Here is a 17,688-nt window from a genome sequence, read left to right as displayed (position 1 = left end):
GCCTTTGCAGTGATATGTACTTCTTGTCAGACGTAGGAGTTTAAAAAGAGTTTAAGGGTTACTGTGGATTATATCTGCCATAAATGCTGTTGGATGTGAATCTTATCAGATCGAGTGGATCGGTTGGAGAGACTAATAGAAGTGATGAGGAATTTGCAACAACAACAGGATGTGATGGATGGCAGTTATAGGAAGGGGGGGAATGTCTCAAATACAGTCACATAGATGGGTTGACTCCAGGAAGAGTAAGAGAGGTCGGCACCTAGTGCAGGAGTCTTTTGTGGATATACCCATTTCAAACAGGTATGCTGTTTTGGAAAATGTAAGGGGTGATGGCTTCTCAGGGGAACGTAGCACGACTAGCCAAGTTTCTGGTATTGAGACTGGCTCTAATGCAACGAGGGGTACGTCGGCTTCCAAGAGATCAATTGTGTTAGGGGATTCTATAGTTTGAGGAACAGACAAACGTTTCTGTGGCCAGCAGAGAAAGAGCAGAATGGTGTGTTGTTTTTCTGGTGCCAGGATCAAGGATATCTCAGAGAGGGTGCAGAATGTTCTCACGGGGGAGAGAGGCCAGCAAGAGGTCATTGTCCACACTGGAACCAATGACATAGGAACGGAAAAGGTTGAGACTCTGAAGGGAGATTACAGAGAGTTAGGCAGAAATTTAAAAAGGAGGTCCTCAAAGGTAGTAATATCTGGATTACTCCCAGTGCTACGAGCTAGTGAGGGCAGGAATAGGAGGATAGAGCAGATGAATGCATGGCTGAGGAGCTGGTGTATGGGAGAAGGATTCACATTTTTGGATCATTGGAATCTCTTTTGGGGTAGAAGTGACCTGTACAAGAAGGACGGGTTGCACCTAAATTGGAAAGGGACTAACATACTGGCAGTGCAATTTGCTAGAACTGCTTGGGACGATTTAAACCAGTAAGGTGGGACCCAGGGAGATAGTGAGGAAAGAGATCAATCTGAGACTGGTACAGTTGAGAACAGAGGCGAGTCAAACAGTCAGGGCAGGCAGGGACAAGGTAGGACTAATAAATTAAACTGCATTTATTTTAATTCCAGGGGCCTAACAGGGAAGGCAGATGAACTCAGGGCATGGTTAGGAACATGGGACTGGGATATCATAGTAATTACGGAAACATGACTCAGGGATGGGCAGGACTGGCAGCTTAATGTTCCAGAATACAAATGCTACAGGAAGGATACAAAGGGAGGCAAGAGAGGAGGGGGAGTGGCATTTTTGACAAGGGTTAGCATTACAGCTGTACTAAGGGAGGGTATTCCCAGAAATACACCCAGGGAAGTTATTTGGGTGGAACTGAGAAATAAGAAAGGGATGATCACCTTATTGGGATTGTATTATAGACCCATTATAGGTGGGGTCAAACTTGTAAGGAAATCTCAGCTATCTGTAAGAATAGGGTGGTTATGGTAGGGGATTTTAACTTTCCAAACATCGACTGGGACTGCCATAGTGTTAAAGGCTTAGATGGAGAGGAATTTCTTAATTTTCTTGTACAAGACAATTTTCTGATTCAGTATGTGGATGTACCTACTAGAGAAGGTGCAAAACTTGACCTACTCTTGGGAAATAAGGCAGGGCAAGGTGACTGAGGTGTCAGTGGGGGAGCACTTTAGGGCCAGCGAACATAATTCTACTCATTTTAAAATCGTGACGGAAAAGGATAGACCAGATCTAAAAGTTGTAGTTTTAAATTGGAGAAAGGCCAATTTTGACAGTATTAGGCAAGAACTTTCGGAAGCTGATCGGAGGCAGATGTTCGCAGGTAAAGGGACGGCTGGAAAATGGCAAGCCTTCAGAAATGAGATAGCAAGAATCCAGCGAAAATATATTCCTGTCAGGGTGATAGGGAATGCTGGATGACTAAAGAAATTGAGGGTTTGGTTAAGAAAAAGAAGGAAGCATATGTAAGGTATAGACAGGATAGATCGGGTGAATCCCTAGAAGAGTATAAAGGAAGTAGGAGTATACTTAAGAGGGAAACCAGGAGGGCAAAAAGGGGACATGAGATAGCTTTGGCAAATAGAATTAAGGAGAATCAAACGGGTTTTTACAAATATATTATGGACAAAAGGGTAACTAGGGAAAGAATAGGGTGCCTCAACTAGGAGAAAGTGAGAACTGCAGATGCTGGAGTACCAGAGTTGAAAAATATGGTGCTGGAAAAACACAGCAGGCCAGGCAGCATCCAAGGAGCAGGAGAATCGACGTTTCGGGCATAAGCCCTTCTTCAGGAATGAGGCTGGTGTGCCAAGCAGGCTAAGATAAAAGGTAGGGGGGAGGGAATTTGGGGGAGAGGCGCTGGGAATACAATAGATGGAAGGAGGTGAGGGTGAGGGTGATAGGCCGGAGAGGGTGTGGGTGCGGAGAGGTCGGGAAGAAGATTGCAGATCAAGAGGGCGGTGCTGAATCCCAGGGTTGGGACTGAGATAAGGTGGGGGGAGGGGAAATGACGAAACTGGAGAAATCTACATTCATCCCGTATGGTTGGAGGGTTCCTAGGCGGAAGATGAGGCGCTCTTCCTCCAGGCGGCGTGTGGCCAGGGTCTGGCAATGGTGGAGGCCAAGGACCTGCATGTCATTGGCGGAGTGGGAGAGGGAGCTAAAGTGTTCAACCACGGCGCAGTTGGGTTGGTTGGTGCGGGTGTCCCAGAGGTGTACCCTGAAACGTTCCGCAAGTAGGCAGCCTGTCTCCCCAATATAGAGGAGACCACATCGGATGCAGTGGATACAGTAAATGATGTGTGTGGAGGTGCAGGTGAATTTGCGATGGATATGGAACGATCCACTGGGGCCTAGGAGGGAGGTGAGGGGGGAGGTGTGGGCGCAAGTTTTGCACTTCTTGCGGTTGCAGGGGAAGGTGCCGGGAGTGGAGGTTGGGTTGGCGGGGGGTGTGGACCTGACGAGGGAGTCGCGGAGGGAGGTCGTCTCTCCTGAATGCTGATAGGGGTGGAGAGGGAAATATATCCCTGGTGGTGGGGTCTGTCTGGAGGTGGTGGAAATGATGGAGGATGATCTGATGTATATGGAGGTTGGTGGGGTGGAAGGTGAGGACCAGTAGGGTTCGGTCCTGGTGGCGATTGGAGGGGCGGGGCTCAAGGGCGGAGGTGCGGGAAGTGGAGGAGATGCGATGGAGAGCGTGGTCGACCACGTCAGAGGGGAAATTGCGGTCTTTGAAGAAGGAGGCCATTGAGTTGTTCGGTAGTGGAATTGGTCCTCCTGGGAGCAGATACGGCAGAGGCGGAGGAATTGGGAATATGGGATGGCGTTTTTACAGAGGGCAGGGTGGGAGGAGGTGTAATCTAGGTAGCTGTGGGAGTCAGTCGGTTTGTAGTAAATGTCTGTGTTGAGTCGGTCGCCCGAGATAGAAATAGAGAGGTCAGGAAGGGGAGGGAGGAGTCTGAGATGGTCCAGGTAAATTTTAGGTCGGGGTGGAAGGTGTTAGTAAAGTGGATGAACTGTTCAACCTCCTCATGGGAGCACGAGGTAGTGCCAATACAATCATCGATGTAGCGGAGGAAAAGGTGGGGGTTGGTGCCAGTGTAGCTGCGGAAGATGGATTGTTCCACATATCCGACGAAGAGGCAGACATAGCTGGGACCCATGCAGGTGCCCATGGCTACTCCTTTGGTTTTGAGGAAGTGGGAGGATTGGAAGGAGAAGTTGTTAAGAGTGAGGACCAGTTCTGTCAGTCAAAGGAGGGTGTCAGTGGGAGGGTACTGGTTGGATTAGCGGGAAAGGAAGAAGTGGAGGGCTTGGAGGCCTTTGTGATGGGGGATGAAAGTGTATAGGGACTGGATGTCCATGGTGAAGGTAAGGCATTGGGGGCCGGGGAAGTGAAAATCATGGAGGAGGTGGAGGGCGTGGGTGGTGTCCTAAACGTAGGTGGGGAATGCTTGGACTAAGGGGCACAGGACAGTGTCGAGGTATGCAGAGATGAGTTCGGTGGGGCAGGAGCAGGCTGAGACAATGGATCGGCTGGAGCAGTCAGGTTTGTGGATTTTGGGCACGAGGTAGAAACAGGCAGTGCGGGGTTGTGGGACTATGAGGTTGGAGGCAGTGGATGGGAGATCTCCTGAGGTGATGAGGTTATGGATACTCCTGAAGTGATGAGGTTATGAGGTTATGGATCATGACCCCACCTCACACCACCAAACCTTGACCATGTCCCCACCTCATACCACCAAACCTTGACCATGTCCCCACCTCACGCCACCAACAAAGGACCACGCCACCCCCACATCGATCTCCGTCCCCATGTCAATCTCCTCCCCCACTTCGATCTCCACCCCCACGTCAATCTCCGCCCCCACGACTAACTTCGCCCCCACGACTAACTTCGCCCCCACGACTAACTCCACCCCCACTCCCAGCTCCAGCCCCACACCAGGTCTTAGCTCCCAGCCCTGCCGTATTTTCACTATCCCTCCAGACCTCCCCCTCTCTGAGGATGAATGATAGTCCTCAGCAGAGGCCTCACCTTCATCCGCCTACGCTCCCGGATCAATGAGCTCGACACGCGGCTAGATATCGAGCATTTCTTCCACCACCTTCGTCTCCGCACCTACTTCTTCAACAAGGACACTTGCCCACCCTCTGACGACCCCTTCTCTCGCCTCCAACACACCCCATGCACCTGGACAACCCGTGCTGGCCTCATACCCGCCCTCGATCTCTTCATATCCAACTGCCGCCGCAACATTGACCGCCTCAACCTGTCCACCCCTCACACCCACTCCAACCTCTCACCCTCCCAACGTGCAGCCCTCCACTCCCTCCGCTCCAACCCCAACCTCACCATCAAACCGGCAGACAAGGGAGGCACAGTGGTAGTTTGGTACCCTGATCTTTACACTGCCTCATTACTGAAGAAGGGCTTATGCCCGAAACGTCGATTCTCCTGCTCCTCGGATGCTGCCTGGCCTGCTGTATTTTTCCAGCACCACATTTTTCCCCTCAAAGATCAGCAAGGTGGCCTTTGTGTGGAGCCACAGAAAATGGGGAAGATACTAAATGAATATTTTGCATCAGTATTTACTGTGAAAAAGGATGTGGAAGATATAGTTAAAGGTGGATAAATCCCCAGGACCTGATCAGGTGTACCTGAGAACTCTGTGGGAAGCTAGAGAAGTGATTGCTGGGCCTCTTGCTGAGATATTTGTAACATCAATAGTCGCAGGTGAGGTGCCGGAAGACTGGAGGTTGGCTAATGTGATGCCACTGTTTAAGAAGGGTGGTAAAGACAAGCCAGGGAACTATAGACTGGTGAGCCTGAACTCAGTGGTGGGCAAGTTGTTGGAGGGAATCCTGAGGGACAGGATGTACATGTATTTGGAAAGGCAAGGACTGATTAGGGAAAGTCAACATGGCTTTGTGCGTAGGAAATCATGTCTCACAAAGTTTTTTGAAGAAGTAACAAAGAGGATTGGTGAGGGCAGAGCGGTAGATGTGATCTATATGGACTTCAGTAAGGCGTTCGACAAGGTTCCCCATGGGAGACTGATTAGCAAGGTTAGATCTCATGGAATACAGGGAGAACTAGCCATTTGGATACAGAACTGGCTCAAAGGTAGAAGACAGAAGGTGGTGGTGGAGGGTTGTTTTTCAGACTGGAGGCCTGTGACCAGTGAAGTGCCACAAGGATCGGTGCTGGATCGTCTACTTTTTGTCATTTACATAAATGATTTGGATTCGAGCATAAGAGGTATAGTAGTAAGTTTGCAGATGACACTAAAATTGGAGGTGTAGTGGACAGCGAAGAGGGCTACCTCAGATTACAACAGGATCTTGACCAGATGGTCCAATGGGCTGAGAAGTGGCAGATGAAGTTTAATTCAGATAAATGCGAGGTGCTGCATTTTGGGAAAGCAAATCTTAGCAGGACGTATACACTTAATGGTAAGGTCCTAGGGAGTGTTGCTGAACAAAGAGACCTTGGAGTGCAGGTTCATAGCTCCTTGAAAGTGGAGTCGCAGGTAGATAGGATAGTGAAGAAGGCGTATGGTACGCTTTCCTTTATTGGTCAGAGTATTGAGTACAGGAGTTGGGAGGTCATGTTGCGGCTGTACAGGACATTGGTTAGGCCACTGTTGGAATATTGTGTGCAATTCTGGTCTCCTTCCTAGCGGAACGATGTTGTGAAACTTGAAGGGGTTGAGAAAAGATTTACAAGGATGTTGCCAGAGTTGGAGGATCTGAGCTACATGGAGAGGCTGAACAGGCTGGGGCTGTTTTCCCTGGAGCGTCGGAGGCTGGGGGGTGACCTTATAGAGGTTTACAAAATTATGAGGGGCATGGATAGGATAAATAGTCAATGTCTTTTCCCTGGGATCGGAGAGTCCAGAACTAGAGGGCATAGGTTTAGGGTGAGAGGGGAAAGATATAAAAGAGACCTAAGGGGCACCTTTTTCACGCAGAGGGTGGTACGTGTATGGAATGAGCTGCCAGAGGATGTGGTGGAGGCTGGTACAATTACAACATTTAAGAGGCATTTGGATGGGTATATGAATAGGAAGGGTTTGGAGGGATACGGGCCAGGTGCTGGCAGGTGGAACTAGATTGGGTTGTGATATCTGGTCTGCATGGACGGGTTGGACCAAAGGGTCTGTTTCCATGATGTACATCTCTATGACTCTATGTTCCTCTGTTTAAGAAGGGAAATAGGGGTATTCCAGGTAACTACAGTCCAGTCAGTCTCACATTGGAGGTTGGGAAGCTATTGGAGAGAATTCTTAGGGATAGGATTTACTCACATTTGGAAAAGCATGGCCTAATTAGGGACAGTTAGCAGGTTTTCTGAAGGGCAGGTCATGTCTTACTAACTTGATTGAATTTTTTGAGGAGGTGACTAAAGTGATCGATGAAGGAAGAGTCCTGCCATTACATGGAATTTAATAAGTCTTTCAACAAGGTCCCTCATGGTCGGCTCATCCAGAAGATTAAAATGCATGTGATCTACGGTGACTTGGCCACGTTGACTCAGAAATGACTTGCCCTTAGAAGAAAGAGGTGGTGGTGGAAGGGTGTTTTTCAGGCTGGAGGTCCGTGACTAATGATGTTCTGCAGGGATCCGCATTGGGACCTCTGCTGTTTATGATATATATAAATGACTTACATGAAAATATTGATGGATGGGTTAGTAAGTTTGCAGACGATACAAACATCGGTGGAGTTGTGGATACTGTACAAGGTTGTCAAAGAATACAGCGGGATATAGATCAATTGCAGCTAAGAGTAGAGAAATGGCAAATGGAGATTAATTTGGGTAAGTGTGAGATGCTGTACTTTGGGAGATCAAATGTTAAGGAAAAGATACAGTTAATGGCAGGACCCTGAACAGCACTGATGGACAGAAAGATTTAGGGTTCAAGTCCATAGTTCCCTGAAAGAATCCACATGAGTAGATAGGGTGGTAAAGAAGGCGAATGGCAGGCTTGCCTTCATTGGTCTGGTAACTGACTATAAGAGTCAGAATGCCATGTTTCACCTTCAAAAGACTTTGGTTAGGCCACAATTAGAATATCATGTTCAATTCTGATCGCCACATTACAGGAAGAATTTGGAGGCATTGGAGAGGGTGTAGAAGAGGTTTACCAGGACGCTGCTTGGACTAGAGAGAATGAGCTATAAGGAGAGGCTAAATAAATTTGGGTTGTTTTCTCTTGAGCAACAGAGGCTGAGAGGAGACCTGATAGCAGTCTATAAAATCGTTAGATGCATAGATAAGGTTGATAGTCAGAATCTTCCTCCCAGATTTGAAATGTCTAATACTAGGGAGCATGCATTGAGGGTTAGAGTGGGAAAGTTCAAAGGTGACGTGAGGGGCAAGTTTTTTACACAGAGAGTGGTAGGAGTCTGAAATGCACTGCCAGGGTAGTACTGGAGGCAGATACAATAGGGGCATTTAAGGGACTTTTAGATAAGCATATGAATATGCAAGGAATGGAGGGCTACGGACCAATGGCAGGCAAAAATGTCATTTAGTGTCATGTTCAGCACAACATCCTGGGCCACAGGGTCTGTTCCTGTGTTGTAGAGGAGAAAGTGAGGACTGCAGATGCTGGAGATCAGAGCTGAAAATGTGTTGCTGGAAAAGCGCAGCAGGTCAGGCAGCATCCAAGGAGCAGGAGAATCGACGTTTTGGGCATAAGCCCTTCTTCAGGAATGAGGAGAGTGTGTCCAGCAGGCTAAGATAAAAGGTAGGGAGGAGGGACTTGGGGGAGGGGCGTTGGAAATGCGATAGGTGGAAGGAGGTCAAGGTGAGGGTGATAGGCCGGAGTGGGGTGGGGGCGGAGAGGTCAGGAAGAAGATTGCAGGTTAGGAAGGCGGTGCTGAGTTCGAGGGATTTGACTGAGACTATGTGGGGGGAGGGGAAATGAGGAAACTGGAGAAATCTGAGTTCATCCCTTGTGGTTGGAGGGTTCCTAGGCGGAAGATGAAGCGCTCTTCCTCCAACCGTCATGTTGCTATGGTCTGGCGATGGAGGAGTCCAAGGATCTGCATTTCCTTGGTGGACTCCCCTTCCCACTCCACCAAGGACATGCAGATCCTTGGACTCCTCCATCGCCAGACCATAGCAACACGACAGTTGGAGGAAGAGCGCCTCATCTTCTGCCTAGGAACCCTCCAACCACAAGGGATGAACTCAGATTTCTCCAGTTTCCTCATTTCCCCTCCTCCCACCTTGTCTCATTCAAATCCCTTGAACTCAGCACCACCTTCCTAACCTGCAATCTTCTTCCTGACCTCTCCTCCCCCACCCCACTCCGGCCTATCACCCTCACCTTGACCTCCTTCCACCTATCACATTTCCAACACCCCTCCCCCAAGTCCCTCCTCCCTACCTTTTATCTTAGCCTGCTGGACACACTCTCCTCATTCCTGAAGAAGGGCTTAAGCACGAAACGTCGATTCTCCAGTTCCTTGGATGCTGCCTGACCTGCTGCGGTTTTCCAGCAACACATTTTCAGCTCCTGTGCTGTACAGTCTAATGTTCCATGTTCTATGCTGAATCCCGTGGACCTGCTGCCTTGCATTATAGGACCTTAAACAAACTAGCTGTAGGGTTATCTGATAAGCTGGTTGCAATCTTCCAAAATTCCTTTGATTCTGAAAAGTTACCAGTGGGTTGAAAATGTAATACTGTACATCTGGTCAAGAAAGGAAGGAGACAAAATGGTAAAAGGTTTAGCCAGTTAACCAAATGTTAGTCGTTGGAAAAATGCTAGAATCCATTATTAAGGAGGTAATACCAGGACATTTAGAAAATCATAATATAATCAGGTAGAATCAAAGTGGTTTGTGAAAGGAAAGCATGCTTGACAAATTTTATTGGTTTCTTAAGGATGTAACAAGCATGGTGCATAAAGGTGAACCTACAGATGTGCACTTGGATTGCACAAAGGCATTCAATAAGCTACTATATAAAAGGTTACTGCACAAGACAGCAATGATATTGAGATGATACATTAGAGTCACAGAGCCATAGAGATATACAGAATGGAAACAGACCCTTTGATCCAACTTGTCCGTGCCAGTTAGATATCCTAAATTAATCTAGTCCCATTTGCCAGCATTTGGCCTATTTCCCTCCAAACCCTTCCTATTCATATACCCATCCAGATGTCTTTTAAATATTGTACCAGACTCCACAACTTCCTTCAGTAGTTCATTCCATATGAGCTTCACCTTCTGTATGAAAATGTTACCCCTCAGGTCCCTTCTAAATCTTTCCCCTCTCACATCAAACCTATGCCCTTGAGTTTTGGACTCTTCTACCTTGGGGAAAAAACTTTGACTGTTCACCTTATCCATGCCCCTTATGATTTTACGAACTTCTATAAGGTCCCCGACAGCCTCCAACTCTCCAGGGAAAATGGAATATTCCGCCTCTCCCTATGGCTCAAACCCTCCAACCCTGGCAACATCCTTGTAAATCTTTTCTGAACCCTTTCAAATTTAACATCCTTTCTATAGCAGGGACACCAGAATTGAACACAGTATTCCAAAACTGGACTAACCAGTGTCCTGTTCAACCTCAACAAGACTCTCAACTCCTATAGGGAAAGTGAGGACTGCAGATGCTGGAGATCAGAGCTGAAAATGTGTTGCTGGAAAAGCGTAGCAGGTCAGGCAGCATCCAAGGAGCAGGGGAATCGACGTTTCAGGCATGAGCCTAAATTAGCTCTCAACTCCCATACTCAATGCACCGCCCAATATCCATTCAGATGGATAAAAGATTGGCTGACTAATAGGAAACAGATGATACATTGGTGAGTTTCGGGTTGACACAATGAAATTAGTGGAGAGCCACAGAGATTAGGGCTAAGTCCTAGCTATTTAGAATTTATATTAATGATTCAGATGAAACAATTGTGTGCATTGTAATCAGATTTGCTGATGGTATGAAGGCAGCTAGGCAAATATGTTGTGAGGACTCAAATAGCTGTAAAGGGAAGTAGATAAGTTAAGTGAATGGACAAAAATTTGGCAGCTGGAGAGCAATGTGGAAAAATGTGACACTGACCACATTGGCAGAAAGAGAAGAAAAACAAAATGTTATCTAAATAGAAGAAGTTGCAGAAATGCTTCAAGCTGTCCACAGACGTGATTCATAACATGTTACCACACAGGTATAGCAAGTGATTAGAAAAACAGATGAAATGTTGGTCTTTATTGCAAGGGGGTGAGGTATTAAAATAGCCAAGTCTAGTTATAGCTCCGTAGACAATAGACAATAGACAATAGGTGCAGGAGTAGGCCATTCTGCCCTTCGAGCCTGCACCACCATTCAATATGATCATGGCTGATCATCCTTAATCAGTATCCTGTTCCTGCCTTATCTCTATAACCCTTGATTCCACGATCCTTGAAAGCTCTATCCAACTCTTTCTTAAACGAATCCAGAGACTGCCCTCTGGGGCAGAGCATTCCACACACCCACCACTCTCTGGGTGAAGAAGTTTCTCCTCATCTCTGTCTTAAATGGCCTACCCCGTATTTTTAAGCTGTGTCCTCTGGTTCGGGCATTAGTGAGACTGCACCTGGAGTACTTTGTACAGTTTTGGTTACCTTACTTCAATTGGGACAAATATGCATTAGAAGCAGTTCAGAGAAGGATCATTAGGCTGGATCTTGGGAAGAGGAGTTTTTCTTATGAGGAAAGGTTGAGCACATTTACCCTATACTTGTTTGGAGTTTGCAAAAATGTGAGGTAATCTTATTGAAACATATATAATGCAGCTGGACAAGGATATTTCCTCTTGTGGGAATCTAGAACTCAGGGTCATTTGAAAATAAGACAATTCATAAAAGAATCATAGAATCCCTTCAGCATAGAAGCAGGCCACTCAGCCCATCAAGTCCACACCAACCCTGTGAAGAGCATCCCCCCCAGACCCACCCCATCCTTGTAACCCTGCATTTCCCATAGCCAATCCACCTAACCTGCACATCTTTGGACTGTAGAGGGAAATTGGAGCACCCGGAGAAAAGCCACGCAGGATTCCAGAGAATGTGCAAACTCCATGTAGGCAGTCACCTGAGGGTAGTATCAAACCCGGGTTCCTGGTGTCGTGAAGCAGCAATACTACCTACTGAGCCACTGTGCTGCCCATTCAAGATGGAGATCATAGAATCATAAAGTACAAAAGACATCCTTAAGTCCATCAAGAAAAGGAGGAATATCTTCTCTCAGATTGAGAGATTTGAAATTCTCATCAATGAGCAGTGGAAGCTGGAACATTGAATATTTTCAATGCTGAGTTAGACAGAGTATTTATATAAAGGAGCCAAGTATTACTGAGGCTGACAAGAAATTGGAATTGAGACCACAATCAGATTGGCCACGATCTTATTGAATAGTGAAGCAGGCTTGAAGGGCCACTTGTTCAATTTCTCTTCCAATTTCTTATGCCATGTTGACCCTATCTGTTTTCTGACATAATCATATTCAGATTGGCAGCTGAACATACACTGGTGTTATAGCCTCATTGTACAACAAAGTTACAATGTTAGTTGTCTGATTTGTTCAGGTATACCAAATTACAGCTATCATATGTAAATGACTGCAACAGACAATCTAACAAAGCCCAGGAACACAAAACTGCACACTGTTCAACTATTAATACATTATTATTCATACAAGACAACATTCAGAATAAATAACCATTAAGAATCTTTCCTACTCACCTACAGATCCACCAGCTGCTATGACAGCAGACTCTGACAGCACGTCCACAATGCCAGTGCGTACTTTGGCAACACTCTTACTGTTGGCATCCAGGTGACCCACCAACTGCTGAATGACCAAATGGGAATGCTGGGACTGCATATGAGACAGAATCAGGAAATGCTCCTTCAGAACTACTACACTTATAATTTTTCCCTGTTCTGATGAAAAGTATGACCTGAAACATTAACTCTGATTTCTCTCCATACTTGAGAACATGCTTTATACCTGCTGAGCTTTTCCAGAAATTTCTGTTTTTGTTTCTGATTTATAGCATCCATAGTTCTTTCAGTTTTTAACTCTGTTTCTCTCCTCACTGAGGTTATCAGAGCTGCTGAGTATTTAAAGCATCTGTACTAATTTGCTTGAGGATGTACAGTGGTATCACTAATGTGATTTTTTTCTTTGAATTTGCCCCTTTAAGTAAAAACCTTATTAAGTGTCTGGTGTTCTTAGGCAGCATAGCTGTGATATTGGATGTAACTCCAATTTGGGCTACAATGAGTCCTCCAAGCAGCTTGATAAGCTTCTTCTTTTAACAGATGGCAAGCTGCAATTTGCAAGGAATGAAATTTTGGGTTGTGTTTCCTGCTAGCTCCAGTACCCTAACGGTCAGGTACTTAAGGATAGCAGCCAAATTAACAGGATTCCAGCAATGACACACTCAGCATCGTGACTCTTGTATCTCAATCAGTGAATGTGCCTAATAGGGAAGAGCGGCCAGGCTCTGATCAGCAGATATTGAACTTGGCACCATTTTCCCCATCATGTTTTACAGTGATCAGCCATCCTCTGTGTTAGCTCTCATGAGACGGCATTAAGTATTTCTCGCTTTTGTAGAGATTTTGTTCTATAGCTGAGGGACAACTCTCTACATCAAGCATGGGTAAGGCAGGGAGGCAGCTCTTCATGACCTACTACAGCTGGTATGGGGATTAAGTACTCTGATTTTCAACTGTAGATTCTACACAGAATCAGCTGAACGCAAATTCCTGAAACAATTAGAAAATTTATAATTTCTGTTGGATTTCCACCTGCCTGCAACTTTCAATTTCACTTTTAAAGATACAGAAATACATATCACAAAAATATAAAATAAATGCTGTTAAAACTATTCACTACAGCAAGATAAGCAGAAACAACACTAACGACAGATGATAGAAAGTCAGGTCATACACACAGATGCAAAACATGTTACACATTTCACTCCTGACTATTGATGATTTTGGATCTTCTTTTTAAAATAAATATTAAAAAACCAGTACAAAATAGTGTAAGAACTTTATAATATAATAACAATAATAGGAAACAAACTATAACTCTACTCCACAAACTACTGAAGCATGAAAAAAGCAAAATAAAAACTTCTACAAAAACTACAATTTAATAAATAACCAAAGAAAAAGAAAAAAAAAATTAACAAACAAAATAAAATTAAACCAAGTTATAGCAAGGTAACAAATATTATTCAATTAAATTACTACACTCAGTGCAATTTCAGCGAACCTCCTCACCACTGGTAGCAATAGTAAGCAGACCCGTATTTGTTCAGGATTCTTCGCCCCATGAGCCCCCGGACTGCCAGACATAACCCTCACGGATACACAAAGGCTCTGATCAGTATAGCTAACACGTCTGCATCAATATAATTCAAAAATGGCCGCCAGGTTCTGTAAAACAATTCCGTTTACTGGTGCACCATACTCATACGGAAGTCCAGGGGGACGTGTTCCAAAACTAATCTTCGCCAACCCAAAAGTCCTGGGGGATTCTCTAACACCCAGCTCATTAGAATGTTCTTCCTTGCACAGAATGAAAGAATATTAAACAATTTCTTCCCATGCACATCCAAACAGGGAAGATTTGGAATACCTAAAAGAAGGGACACCGGATCTAACTTAACCTTAGTTCCCAGAACTTCTTCCAAAACACTCACTATGGTATTCCAATACCTGCAAAACTTGTGGTATGACCACAAACAATGAGAAGTGTACCAACCTCCATTTTACACTTGGGACACATTGGGGACACTCCTGTCTTAAATTGCACAAGCCGTTCTGGTGCCTTGTGAGCTCGATGGAGTATCATCAATTGAATAGCCTGGGTCCTATTGCATATCGAGATCTTCCTAAAATTTTCCCAGATATCTTCCCACATCTCTGGTGAGATTTCCACCCCCAATTCTTGAGTCCAGGTTCTGCCTAGCCACTCAATGTCCTTTGAAACATTTAAACAAATAGAGTCATAGAGTCATAGAGATGTACAGCATGGAAACAGACCCTTTGGTCCAACCCGTCTGTGCTGACTAGATATCTCAACCCAATCTAGTCCCACCTGCCAGCAAACGGCCCATATTCCTCCAAACCCTTCCTATTCATATACCCATCCAAATGCCTCTTAAATATTGTAATTGTACCAGCCTCCACCACTTCCTCTGGCAGCTCATTGCATATATGTACCACCCTCTGCATGAAAAGGTTGCCCCTTAGGTCTCGTTTATATCTTTCCCCTCTCACCCAAAACCTATGCCTTCTAGTTCTGGACTCCCCCACCCCAGGGAAAAGACTTTGACTATTTGACTTATCCATGCCCCTCATAATTTTGTAAACCTCTATAAGGTCACCCCCCAGCCTCCGACACTCCAGGGAAAACAGCCCCAGCCTGTTCAGCCTCTCCCTATAGCTCAAATCCTCCAACCCTGGCAACATCCTTGTAAGTCTTTTCTGAACCCTTTCAAGTTTCACAAAATCTTTCCAATAGGAAGGAGACCAGAATTGCATGCAATATTCCAACAGTGGCCTAACCAATGTCCTGTACAGCCGCAACATGACCTCCCAACTCCTGTACTCAATACTCTGACCAATAAAGGAAAGCATACCAAAATGCCTTCTTCTCTATCCTAGCTACCTGCGACTCCACTTTCAAGGAGCTATGAACCTGCACTCCAAGGTCTCTTTGTTCAGCAACACTCCCTAGGACCTTACCATTAAGTGTATACGTCCTGCTAAGATTTGCTTTCCCAAAATGCAGCACCTCGCATTTATCTGAATTAATCTCCATCTGCCACTTCTCAGCCTATTGGCCCATCTGGTCAAGGTCCTGTTGTAATCTGAGGTAACCGTCTTTGCTGTCCACTACACTTCTAATGTTGGTGTCATCTGCAAATTTACTAACTGTACCTCTTATGCTCGCATCCAAATAATTTATGTAAATGACAAAAAGTAGAGGGCCCAGCACCGATCCTTGTGGCACCACCCTCTGTCTTCTATCTTTGAGCCAGTTCTGTATTCAAATGGCTAGTTTCCCCTGTACTCCATGAAATCCAACCTTGCTAATCAGTCTGCCATGGGGAACCTTGTCAAATGCCTTACTGAAGTCCATATAGATCACATCTACTGCTCTGCCCTCATCAATCTTCTTTGTAACTTCTTCAAAAAACTCAATCAAGTTTGTGAGACATGATTTCCCAGGCACAAAGCCATGTTGACCATCACTAATCAGTCCTTGCTGCTCCAAATACATGTACATCCTGTCCCTCAGGATTCCCTCCAACAACTTGCCCACCACTGAGGTCAGGCTCACCGGTCTATAGTTCCCTGGTTTGTCTTTATCGCCCTTCTTAAACAGTGGCACCACATTTGCCAACCTCCAGTCTTCCGGCACCTCACCTGTGACTATCGATGATACAAATATCTCAGCAAGAGGCCCAGCAATCACTTCTCTAGCTTCCCACAGAGTTCTCAGGTACACCTGATCAGGTCCTGGGGATTTATCCACCTTTACCCGTTTCAAGACATCCAGCACTTCCTCCTCTGTAATTTAGACATTTTGCAAGATGTCACCATCTATTTCCCTACAGTCTATATCTTCCATATCCTTTTCCACAGTAAATACTGATGCAAAATATTCATTTAGTATCTCCCCCATTTTCTGTGGCTCCACACAAAGGCTGCCTTGCTGATCTTTGAGGGACCCTATTCTCTCCCCAGTTACCCTTTTGTCCTTAATATATTTGTTAAAATCCTTTGGATTCTCCTTAATTCTATTTGCCAAAGCTATCTCATCTCCCCTTTTTGCCCTCATGAATTCCCTCTGAAGTATACTCCTAGGAGTGCTAACCGAGAGGGTGCCCACAGACTGGAGCACTCTCCTCTCTATATCTGACTTGTAGGGACTGACCATCAATTTTTTTGTATGAAGTCTCTAACCTGAAAGTAATGAAAGAGATCTCTCTTAGGCAGCTCAAATTTCTGACTCAGTTGCTCGAAGGACATCATGACCTCCCTGTCAAATAGATCTCCCAAACAGGAGATTCCTCTGGACTCCCAGAACTTAAAGCCAGAGTTCATCGACCCTGGCCGGAATCCCAACATTCCCACTATGGGAGTGAAAGGGGACAGTTTTTGTAAATTGCCCTTGCCCTGCTGCATCATTCTCCACGCTTTAACTATTTTAGGATGATCGGATTTCTGCAGTGGTCCATAACAATTCTCATCTTGTCCATTAACAACAAATTAAATGAGGGGGCATTTTGTCTGGGAGGTCTCAATGTCTAACCAGATTGATCGCGGGTCCTGATAGTCCCATTCAGCCACATAGGATAGTGAAGAGCTCAATTGGCATTTGTTAAAGTCTGGAAAATCTAGACTCCCCCCATCGCTCCTGTGGAAGCTGCAATTTATCCAGCTTAATAAGAAGTGGCTCATGATGCCAGAAAAAAAATCCAAGCCAACTGTAAAGCCTCTGTAGTACTTGCCTCGGCAGCCTCAAAGGGAGCACTTGCATGGGATTTAATAAGCGAGGAAGAACATTCATGTTAACCAGAGCTATTCTGTCCAACCAAGATATCGGAAGATCTTCCCAGCGCCAAAGGTCCTGCTTTATCTTCTCTAACAACTGCACACAGTTGGCTTTATATAGTTAATCGAAGTCTGGGGTGATAAAAATACCTAAATACAGAAAACCTCCTTGTTTCCACCGGAAAGAGAAATGGGTTCCATCCCCAAAATTGAATATACTAAATAAGACCTCCCACAGGTATAATGTTATAAATCACACAACACCAGGTTATAGTCCAACAGGTTTAATTGGAAGCACTAGCTTTTGGAGTGCCACTCCTTAATCTGGTGGTTGTGAACTTATACCATTTGTGAGAACTGCTGCTTTCGTATCACTGTACAACACTGCTACCCATTTGGCAAAAATCCCTCCAAGACCAAACTGTTCCATGACATAAAAGAGGTACAGCCACTCCACCCAACCAAATGCTTTCTCTGCATCCAGAGAGACTACCAAACCCAGGATCAATCTTTGCTGGCATATTTGGACCATATTTAGTACTTTTCTAATATTGTTGGTAGACCGACGACACTTAATAAAACCTGTCTGGTTAATGGACAATAGACAATAGACAATAGGTGCAGGAGTA

The 17,688-nt window shown here is 45.3% G+C and overlaps 1 protein-coding gene across 3 annotated transcripts in view; it reads right to left on the bottom strand.

Moving 5' to 3' along the window:
- The window catches only part of LOC140482671 (protein EFR3 homolog B-like), a 207,068-nt gene that overhangs the window by 126,365 nt on the left and 63,015 nt on the right, over positions 1 to 17,688 (bottom strand). For all 3 annotated transcript variants that reach the window (XM_072580177.1, XM_072580178.1, XM_072580179.1), the window contains exon 9: positions 12,221 to 12,356. In XM_072580177.1, the coding sequence (XP_072436278.1) occupies positions 12,221 to 12,356 (136 nt within the window). The remainder of the gene's footprint in view (positions 1 to 12,220; positions 12,357 to 17,688) is intronic.

The sequence above is a fragment of the Chiloscyllium punctatum genome, chromosome 11, assembly GCF_047496795.1.
Source record: "Chiloscyllium punctatum isolate Juve2018m chromosome 11, sChiPun1.3, whole genome shotgun sequence".
Taxonomy (NCBI): Eukaryota; Metazoa; Chordata; class Chondrichthyes; order Orectolobiformes; family Hemiscylliidae; genus Chiloscyllium; species Chiloscyllium punctatum.
The sequence above is the reverse complement of the archived record's forward strand: the minus strand, read 5'-3'. Positions and strand labels throughout refer to the sequence as shown.